At 38.9% G+C, this 11,303-nt stretch overlaps 1 protein-coding gene across 1 annotated transcript; it reads right to left on the bottom strand.

Annotated features, from left to right (window-relative positions):
- Positions 1-1,433: 1,433 nt before the first annotated feature.
- On the bottom strand, positions 1,434-11,046 carry ARHGAP28 (Rho GTPase activating protein 28; the record flags this gene model as incomplete). Its single annotated transcript, XM_009073945.1, has 7 exons — positions 1,434-1,525; positions 3,358-3,422; positions 4,059-4,213; positions 5,734-5,877; positions 6,576-6,773; positions 9,639-9,721; positions 10,884-11,046. Coding segments are annotated over 7 exons (900 nt in total), but the record flags the coding sequence as incomplete, so codon positions are not given.
- Positions 11,047-11,303: the final 257 nt, after the last annotated feature.

Genomic DNA, 11,303 nt, shown 5'->3' with positions numbered 1-11,303 from the left:
TATTATCATCTAATGACAGACATTGCAGTGCAGTTGAATGCACTAGTTTCCATTTTTTGTGCAAGACAAAGGTGAAAAAAATACTTGCTCTTTTCCAGAGATTTGTTATTTTCCTGCTCAACAAATATGCTTTAGTTCAGTAAAGTATAGCCCAAAATGAGATGACTAGATGAAGAACAGTGCTTGCCCTTGTGACTTGCTACAGTCTATACATAGTCTTACATTCCCAATGCAGTTGCAGCTCACTGTTCTCTTGTCAGCCTGTGTTTTCTTAGACTGCATGCCATCTGTAAAAGGGCTTGCAATTTTCTGTGTATTTGTAAAACTCCCAGTACAACTGGGCCTAGTTTGGTTACAGTTTTAAAGACCTAATGTGTAAATTATTAAATCCCTCTGTTCATTGGAAGCTCTTTTTCTTCTCCATACTGTATTATACAAGACCTGAACAAAGATCTCTTCTCAATGCAGCTAAATAGTATAAAAATTGCTTACATATTAATGCTAAAATAAACAAAATAAAAAGAATTAGGTTACAAATTAGAAACTATAATGTTTAACAAAAAAGGTGATGACTAAGTGGCACCATTAACACGTATCTCATAGTATGGCATTACACAGACTTAAGTCTGAGATTGTCAAGTAACAGGCAGAGGCAGTGGCGTATGCCCCTTCTCACCTAGCATTTGTCTCTGGAAGCTTGGGTATGACAGGGGAGGTGAGGAGAGAATGGTTTGTGGCACTACAATTGCACACAGCAATGTAAACCAGACAGACAATTTTGGAAGACTGGTAGTGATATATACAGTGGTACATACATTAAGCAGTATAGCTGTCTATACAGTAGTTCCTCCTGCCTCCCTCCCCCAGCGTCAGGTACTTATGAGGAGTGACTGAGAGACATAAATATTGCAGTAATGCACACTGTATATGTTTCCTTCAGCAGAAAGGTTTGGTTTTGTCACACATCTGTCTTGGCACTGCTGCAGGTTGAGCTCCTCTCTTCCACATCTGACAGATACTGTCTCTTCTTGAACATCTCTGCAGTGCCTCTGTGTTACGCTGTGGTTCATTCATCCTCTGCTGCCACTGGAATATTTCCAAAAATCTGTTTTCTAACACCAGGTCAGGAAACAAATAACTCATATGCAACAGGTTGTTTTCTGTGCGCCGTACCTTGGTCTGTCCTCATTAACTCCTGGGCCAACCAGCACAAGTGTAATCCATATGAAAGCATAGTTGATGTGATGTTTTTCTGATGGTTCAGAAGCTGGGATACCAAAAGTAGTACATGCTGACCATCGATTGGACAGTACAGTAGGAAGGAATGATGTCCTGTAGCTACCATTTTATTTTGTCTCTGCAAGAGCTTCTTAAAATGACAGGCATCACCGCTGTCCATTTGGCTTTTGTCCAGTACACTGCAGCCTTCTGCTTCAGCTTGCTTTTGGTTTTATCACCCATTCTGCCTGAGGATTTGCACGGTAGACATCCAACATGTATGCATCTGGATCCAAACAGTGCTGACCTGAAATGGAAATTGACAGCCATGAATCCTAGGATGTTTTGAGCACATTGGGACAGCTATGTTAAAATGTCCTTGAACGTTTGAGTGACTTGCATGGAGAAAGTCTAATTTGGTGTGTTCAGCTAACATCTTGCTTGGATACAGAGAAGGCCTTTGGTAAATTTGCCCGTGATTTTACTCTGTGAGAGTCATGAATTCACTCCTAGGCAAGCTGCATGCATTAGACTGAGTTATGGACAAGACATTTAGTCAGACAGTGAACACATACGGTTTCTTTAGATGCATTAACAACACTTTTACTGTAAGTGTCACAGTATAGTTTGGCGTTTTTTTATTTATTTGGATTTACTGGGCTGGAATTACAGCTTTCTGACTGTTTCCTCACTGTTTTTAAGTGCTAAAAAAACAATGTCTTCCTATTCAGCTAGGATCTTGCAAAAAAACTCAGGGACTGTATCAAGGTTTTTTGGCAGTTGTAATTTTGATGGTTAAAAAAAAGAAAAAAAGAATCCTCCAAAGTCTGGATATTCCAGGGTTGCATTAGGTGGTGATTGGGAAGTCCCTGCTGCCTTTGCCAGAATGAGGCAATTGGTGCCTCTTAATTAAGTAATAAGGCAATAAATTCTTGAGTTAAATTGATTTGTTGGACTATATTGCATTTATGTGGGGTGATGAAGTCACTTAACTGGTGAGGTTACATTGCTGTGACACAGAGGATTATGGTAAATTTTTTTGTACGGTTACTTATAAGGTCACTGGGGTCCTAACGATTTTATTCAAGTGAAAGCAATATAAATGAGTTAATGCATAATCAGTGGACTAAGGTACCCTGAAGGATCCAGGACTATAAAAGTAATTTTAAATGAAAATGCAAATTAAATGTCCTGATTTTCTTGAAAGAGAGTGGTGGGAATATTTGGAATTTTTTCACAAGGCCTTTAGGATCTTCTATTGTTTTAGCATCAGTTGGTCATCCTGTTTAGCCAGGCAAAACAAATCACTAATCTAATTTAGCTTTGTGTACCATCAGTAATAAAGTCTGCTTCTTGATTGCTGCTTAAGTAAATCTGTGATGTTTTGTAATAACTTACACTCCTTAGAGCTGAATCTAGAAGAAATACAGAATAATCTAATCAGGAAGTTGACAACAGACTCCAACAGACCATCCAGAATTTTAGTATGAATAGAGAAAGAAGACAGCCAGGATTTTGCAATATCAAATTAAAATCTGGTTTTTGACCTTTGGGCTAGAAACTTGTGGGGCAAGCCAGTGTTGTTGTTTTTACAAGAAATGTCACTGCATGAAACACAGAAGACAAAATCCCCACTGTAAGGAATTTGCAATCTAAATAAAGCACACAGATCAGTGTAAGTATAGAACACTCATACATACAGGGGCTGAATTCTCAGTTCTGTGGTTTTTTTATTTGCGGGAGGTTAACAGATACAGTGAGGAAGAAATAGGTCTTGAAAAAAGAACAACGAGGTGGAATGTGCTTGCAACAGGAAGATCAATGATTTCTTAACCGTGGAAAAATGCTCAGTTATGAGAGTGAGGAAGGTAAGCAAAAGGTCACATAAATTTGTCAAGACTGTAAGGAATACTACTGAGATCCAGTCACTGGGTTCAGTATCTCCTGTGGGGTGCCCCTCCAGTCATGCTAGAGTTGGAAGAAATCATGGCACTGATTTTAACAGCTTCTGGGTCAGGCTTCTTTCTTCTAAATGGACTGGAGGGTAGGAGAGACCCAGCTGTGTCGAAACAGTGCTGCCCTGAGGTGTTTTAGGAGGTTAAAGACATTCAGAATTCAATTTTCAAAAATGAGACCTACCTATATTTCCTCCAATTTCATGTAAACTTTGGATCTGGCCTCTCATGTTCTGTGATGATCCATGGCTAGGATGAAAAAAAACTTTCAGTGTGTCTTTCTGTTATAGTCACTGCCTTTCACCCACCATCTACAAAAGCTAGAAAATGACATTTTTTTTGCGTGTGAACTGCCTTATCAAAAGCAAGAACTTCTACCAAATGGACCATTGCAGAATACTGAATCTGCCACAAAGGTACATCACTGTATCACAGTTAACTAAACCTTCTATATTATTTGTTGTATATTATTTATTCAAAAACAGAATTATGTGGTAACATGGGAAGACTTTGCAGAAAGACTTGCAGATACAATTTAGCATTTCACATAACTGTTAATAATTATTACCTCACAGAAATAAAAACATTAAAGATTTATGGACAGATATAAGACAATCCCTTTTGGGTTCTCTATGTGACAAGTCTACAAAACATGTTTAATGTATGGAGGGCAGATTGACTCTGTACAGGACCTGATTATTGAGTAAAACAAAAAGAACAACATCAGTGGTTAAAATTTCCTTGACCAACATAACCATAAATTAACAAGCTTAGATTAGAAAAAGAGTTCTTGTAACACAATGAGTCTCTAAAATGGGAACAATCCATTCATTTATAGTTCTGATATTGTTGCTCAGGAAAAACAAAATGTTCTGCTTTACCCACCTGTTTTCACAGTGGAATCGAGCCAGGATGTCTTTGGCTTTTGTTTGGCTGTTGAGTTGAATTGCCATAGAAACTTTTGAATGCAGTGGAGCATAAACTCTTATCACCCCCTCGGGTATGTCAGACTGCAGGTACGGGGGAAAAGTGACAGCTCCCTAAAATCAATATTCAATAGAGTAAGTCTAAGGCAAATATTGCTCTAGCTCCATTCAGAAGCAGTTCTGCAACTCTTTTGAAGTTGCTTGCAAAAATCACTGTCCTGCATTCACTTGATTATTCAAAAGACATATTTACAGGCATATAGATGCAAATTTGTAGAAACAGTATAATAAGATACAACACAAAGACACAAACTCCTTGCTAAGTATCACATAAATGCACACAAGAGTAAAGCCCTTGAATTTTAACTGCTTGCAGTAATATTGAGTTGTCATCTGAGATTTTTTAACGTTCTTTCTGTTGACATTGATCAGTGAACCAACAGTCTATTTAAATATACATAAAAATTATTAGGAATATCTGCTCTTCCTTCCAAAGATTAAATTCTCCTATGTCCTAAAGATCCAGTTCTCTGTTTTCTCTTCCTATAGCTTCAACTAGATAGAAGCATCTGTACAGCAAAATATCCAAGTACCATATGGTTTCTGTTAATTTGAAATTTGACCTTTTGTAGGATTCAAATGATCAGCTATGAAGTTTATGCACTCTTCCATGATTAATGGTGGATGAATCAATTAGCAAGGTTTGCATTCCAGTTCTAATCCAGTTAATACCATGCTGAGCAGAACACAATAGCCTCTCCAGTCTCTGTCCCTGTGTAATTTAGAACATCTGAGACCTGGGGCTTGTGTTAAGTGCTCTCAAAATTCAACTCACTTATCCAAACAGAGTTTTGCCTCCAATTTACCCTTCATATTTCAGCTACCTGTCATGGCTACCCTCAGTTTTATTAGACACAAAGCCAATTACTACGATCAATGGACTTATCTTCCCAAAGGTGCAATGACTGCGGTAATTGACTCTCCTCAGAGAAAGAGTCTTTCTATGTTTGTTCCAGGCTGAATGCAACTTTGCAACATGGTAGTCTATATCGCCAATGTGTGTCCTACCCGCAATAGATTTCAGTCAGTGCTGTCAAACAAATTCTCCAGAAAGCTGAATTAGCATGGATTCACAATCCATACATACCATTTATCTTTCTATTTTTCTCCCAGACATTCCCTTCTGCATTTTCTCTGTTGTCTGTACCAGGTAGCTTATATCTAATAATCTCTTAATATCACTTCTTCCTAATTTGACTTTTCTTTTGTTCTTTGAGACCATTCTTCAACAACTATAAAGTCCTTGACCATTTCCTTGACTGATTTTACATCTCACTAATCTTGATTCTTTTAAACATCCAGGGAAGGCTCTAAACACCCTCCAGGTTATTAAAGGTAGTTACTACATGGTGGCTTGGGCTGCTAGAAATCATTCTGCCTTCCTCACCTTTCCTCAATCAATCCCCAAAGGCTTGTCTTATTAGGATGTTGAACTGAGAAGCACACCTTTCAAGATAACTCTCAAATCAACTTATTTTATATGGCAAATTTCCTCTCCACCCCCAGAAGCTTTCATGAGATAAAGGAGGGAGGCTGGTTAAAACCACCCTTGAAAAACTATAATTTTATCACACCTCTGGTCTTTCAGGTCTCTCACGTTCCATGGTCTTTCTCCTCAGAAGTTTTCTCACTCCTTTGTCAAACATCAGCTGTCTCTTGCTGTTGCTCATCGCTGCCTCATTCATTTTTCTCACTTGAGATATCAAGAAGGATGGGACCTAAAGGAAGGAAACCTGATCTGAGAATATATAGTCATTTTCCCCCAATAAATTGGTGTTGGGTCTTTGGAAAGGCACCAAATTTTAGGCAACAGAAGCTCTATTTATTCCTAGAAGATGCATGCAATTTGTAGCTCCCTCTAACAACCTACAGTTATTTCTTTGGCAAAACTGTAGATCATCTTTCATACTATATTAAACTTTTCAGTGATGTTTGCAGTTACAGGAACTTTATTAGGAGGTAGTCTTTGCAATCCCCATCATTCTCTCCCTCTGTTATGAGGAAACAAGCTGAGACTCTCAGCATCTTCATGCCAACCTTCAGAAGCCCAATAAGTAGTACACACTTTTGGCCCATATTGTTGTGGGCTACACTTTTGACATATAATCTCATTCAAGTTTAGACATCACCTAGGCATCCAGATCAAATCATTCTTCTATGCATTATTCTGTATAAACAGGTACCTCCAGAGGACAATTCATGCTAAAACAGAAGTTTTAAGTAAGTGAGGTAACTCAATCCAGAGATATATGTCACCCTGTCTTATTCTAGATATAGAAGACTCCAGCCAGTTTCCAAAGAATAGCCAACTGTTTCATCTTGGAAGGTGAGTTTACTGTGATTTCTGCAGAGCCCATGCATATAGCAAAATAGTGCTCTGTACTGGAGCCATGAAAAGGGAGCCAGCATTACTCACTGTCCACAGGATGTCCTGGTACCGAATCAAAAGCCGCACAATGTGCGCTGTGGTGGCAGCTGCTTGCATTTCTTGTTGGTTTGCACGTTTCCCTTTGTAGATGAAGAGGTTTGGTGCAACAATCATAGAAACATTCCACAAATTCATCTTGTTTTTCCCTTCATTAGCAACCACCTTCTTCAGAAACTGAAGAAAGGCCTGGAACAACAACACATATTGAGTCTCATGAAATGATTCACTGTTGAAATGCATTGTTTTCAAATAGACAATATGTCTGTCCCAAAAGCTGCTATATTTGCACTTGGAGGTAAAATTTTGTGGGTTTTCTGTTTTAGCTTGGATTACTCTGATATTTGTTGGTACAATCACCTGCGTCAATCAAAGATGACTAGTTAACACTACAAAAAATACACATTAATAAACTATGTATCAGAGCATAATCCCAAATTGGAAAGTCAAGTACAGTGTCTTCACTAAGGCTCTGAATCCTGTAGTAGAGGAAAGATGAACAGATACTGCAAAGGAATAGTTACTTTCTTCATAGGTTTCCAAGCATCTATTTTGATGTATCTGGCCAGTGCACTTTATATCACAATCAACAGGGTTATCAGTCTCTCTTCAAAGATGCACTGGTCCCATATGTGATATAACCAGAGGAATTTCTCCCAGAAATCCCAAAATTTTATTCTGGGATAATGTAGCTGCTTATTGACATTAATTCTGCACATACATGGCAGAGTAAAAGGAAACTCACCTCCCTTTTGGATAGTTTATTCAGAATTTTGCTTGAGTGACTGAATAGGATGGATTGCTGCCATGGTTAGAGTGGGGTCTAACGAGTCCTTTTGCAACACTGTTCTTGTTTCTGGAAAGAGTTAATTTTCTTCCTAGTATCTGGTACAGCGCTGTGTTTTGGATTTAGGATAAGAATAATGTTGATAACACAGACGTTTTAGTTGTTGCTAAGCAGTGTTTACACTTAGTCTAGTGTAATCTTTAGTTTCTCATGCTGCCCTGCCAGTGAGAAGGTTGAGGGTGCACAAGACGTTGTGAGGGGACACAGCCAGGAGAGCTGACTCTTGCTAATCAAAGGGATATTCCATACCACATGGAATCATGCTCAGTATATAATCCGTGGGAATGCTGGTCTGGGACTGCTGCTCAAGAACTGGCTGAGCACCAGTCAGAACAATTGCATTATTCATCACTTGTTCTGTACGTTCTAATTATTTTATCATTATTATTTACCCTTTCTTTTCTGTCCTATTAAACCGTTTCTATCTCAGCCCATAAATTTTACTTTTTTTTTCAAAATTTTCTCACCCATCCCACTGGGTGGGGGGAGAAATGAAGAAATGGCTGTGTGGTGTTGTGCTGGTTTTGCTTGGAGTAGTCGATTTTCTTCACAGTGGCTAGTATGGGGCTGTGTTTTGGATTTGTGCTGAACACAGGGTTGATAATATAGAGATGTTTTTGTTATTGCTGAGCAGAGCTTATACAGAGCCAAGGTCTTTACTGTTTTCCTTACTGCCAGGCTCGTGAGGAGGTTGGGGATTCATGGAAAGCTGGGACGAAACATAGCTGGGACAGGTGACTTCAACTGAACAAAGATATTTTCCATACTGTATGACATCATGCTCAGTATATAAACTGGGAGGAAGAAGGGGGAAGGGTGGGTCATTTGGAGTGATGGCATTTGTCTTCCCAAGTAACTGTTATGTGTGATGGGGGCCCATGGAAAGCAGTGAATTCCTTGTTTTGCTTTGTTTGCACGTGTGGCTTTTGCTTTCCCTAGTAAACTGTCTTTATTTCAAACCATAAGTTTTCTAGCTTTTACCCCTCCAATTCTCTCCCTGATGACACTGGTTGGGGGAGTGAGCGAGCAGCTATGTGGCACTTGGTTGATGGCTTGGGTTAAATAGCTGCCTGCTGGGTTAAACCACAGCAAACCACACAATTAAAACCACTGTCTTTGTACCCTGACATTGCAATTAAAATATTTTTACAAACCCAGGAATTACAAAATAGAAACTGTGTTGGAGAAATTTCTAAAATCTCGTTGTAGATAGCAAGTAGAGATGCATAGTTTTGTCATCACTTCAATTTTTGTACAAAAGCCTACTAATAATCAAGACTACTTTTCTAGCATGTGTTTTACATATACACCAACTATATGACAAAATGAACTTTGGTAGCAGAAATAAGCCCCATTCTTCACAGAGCACTACTAGACCTCCAGATTCTTTAATGAGGGTGGTTGTTCTTGTCACCTATTCCTGTATACATAAATACAGTCAAAGAAGGTACCTGAACTCATAAAGTTATATCTAAACTGAATAGTGGGAGACTTTTAGAGGTGGAGGACCTGCATGGTCCTGATAAGCAGAGGACCTGACAAAATGTCTGGGGACTCCCAGGCAGCTTGTTCACTCAGGTTTGCTTTATATGGACACAAGTCCAAAGATGTAACCAGTGTCTCTTAGGGTCAGGACATAGCTGCAGTCAGATCTGGTAGCTCCCAAGCACACAAAATGCTTGTAACCACTATGTCTGTATCAGGAAGTAGCACATGGGGGTGAGCATGGGCTTGTAAGGCAAATCATTTGAGTATGAGGTCCTGACATCTGTGCTACAGATGTACATTTTTACTTTGGACTACTTCCACCAGTCTGGTCCAGTGCCCTGGAAGCCTCTCAGTACAGGGAGTGCACTAGGTGAGCTTCTAGAAGGCAGCTTCTCATTTTAATTCACTCTGGAGAATTTTTATTATACATAAACTCCATAAACTGGACCTTCTTTTTCCAAACTGTGTGAGGAATATACCTCTTTTAAATGTGCACTCTAGAATAAATGATGCCTGAACCCCAGCAGTAGGATACCTCCAGCAGCTATCTTAATTGCTTGTAAGAAAAATGACAGCCAGGGAATTTGAACATCTTTTCAGGGAAATGATGAAAAACACAGATGAATATGTCTGATCATTGATTGTTAGGAAAAAATGTGTCTCTCATTTAAAAGTCAAAAGCACCACAGATGACAGGTGATAGCAAAGGCAGAACTTACCTTGGCTGTGTCTCTGTTGGCTTCAGGCAGCAGCATGATCAACAGATGCAAAGCTTGTAGTTGTAACTTGATCTTGGAGATTTCTAAGGATATGAATAATTAATATTTTTGAAATCCCATTTGAAATTGGTTTGTTCTAAACACCTTGTGTGTCAGCAGTTCTAGAAACAGCAACCAGTGCCTGGCTGAGACTAGCATGTTTACATGTTGATTAACCTTAACCTTTTTCCCAAATAAAAAATCAATTTAATAAGTGGGGTTTTCCTCATCATCTTCGATCTTTGTCACATGGGGAGACAAGGCTCTATAAAATTCTGTCTATGTAGAAACAAGCCAATATTTTTCAGTACTATCTAGTTTCTCTTAGATATCTGTGTATTTGTTGTGGAGAATAAAGCCACTTTATTCTGCACAGACACCTCCTGTTCAGTCTTCTCCAAACTGCTAAGTCATTGTAACTGCATGCAGTCTCTGACTCACAAGGAGCACACTAGGTATGTGAAGGTTACAGGAAGGGGTCACCTCCTTCTGCCCTTTAAACTACCTCATGGAGACACTGAAAATTTGGCTGCAACCTTATGTCAAGGTCCTCAGTTTTCAGTGCCAATTTGCCTAATAAATTCACTATCCTGATAGTCTCCCTCTGTCCTAGGTCAAGTGACTTTACAGTGAAGTCATAGGTATGGCAAGGTACAGCTGTATTCTTCCTGAAACAGAAATGAACAAGATGTACTGAGAATGAGAGGGTGTATGTACACTGAAAACAAAACCTGACTGCCTGAAGCTTTCTGTGATCACACATATCAGTACCAATATTCTGACCTCAACATAAACCTTAAGAGTAATAAAATAGATCCAATAGAATATCAGCTATAGGGCAGTGATTTGAGATTACCTTGCAGAAATCTTCATTTGTGAAACCTGTAATTAGTATGAATCAGGGTCTATACATGAAAGTCAGTACTCACCCATTGTTTACTCACAGGTTACAAATCTTACATTAAATGGTTGTTATTCACACAACATGCCTATGCTATTAGCTAAATGCAAACACTGTTTTCCATTTGAAAATGAAAGCTTGCAGAAAATTTAAATGCTTAGGCAAAGCATGGGGACTGTTTTTCTCTCGTTTCAGAGAGAAAAAAAATTTTACATGGGTTTTTTATGTATTTCAGAGACAGAAAAAAGTAATGCCTACTTTTATATTTTATCTAGATCAGTTCATACTAACTCATTTCCACATACTTTCTACTAGTGTGATGAAAGCAGGGAGATATTCTACTGTGAAGAGTGGGCTTGGGAGTTCTCTTATAAACATTTTCAGCAGTCCTGCTGCATCATTATTTCGTACTTGGTCCCAGTCAAAAGTGTCTTCATAAAATTTTGCTTCAAGTTCTTGATGGAGATTCTGAAAGATGAAAGAAACATCTGACCTTTAGTCATTGCTGCAACCCAGCAGTTTGTGACCACATCAGAAATCTCATTACAAACAGTAGGCAGGTTTGCACAGCACTTGAACTAAAGTAGCCCTGAACTAGTGGCAGTCTAGGTACAACCACGTGGAGTTCAGAGCAGGTTAACAAATCATATTTGGCAGCCCAGGCTAATTTGGTTTGCTATAGCTAGATTTCTGCCGCTGACCCATTTGGAACATCTTAAAGCAAG

This window comes from Acanthisitta chloris, unplaced genomic scaffold (genome assembly GCF_000695815.1).
Source record: "Acanthisitta chloris isolate BGI_N310 unplaced genomic scaffold, ASM69581v1 scaffold12674, whole genome shotgun sequence".
NCBI classification, from domain to species: Eukaryota; Metazoa; Chordata; class Aves; order Passeriformes; family Acanthisittidae; genus Acanthisitta; species Acanthisitta chloris.
The sequence above is the reverse complement of the archived record's forward strand: the minus strand, read 5'-3'. Positions and strand labels throughout refer to the sequence as shown.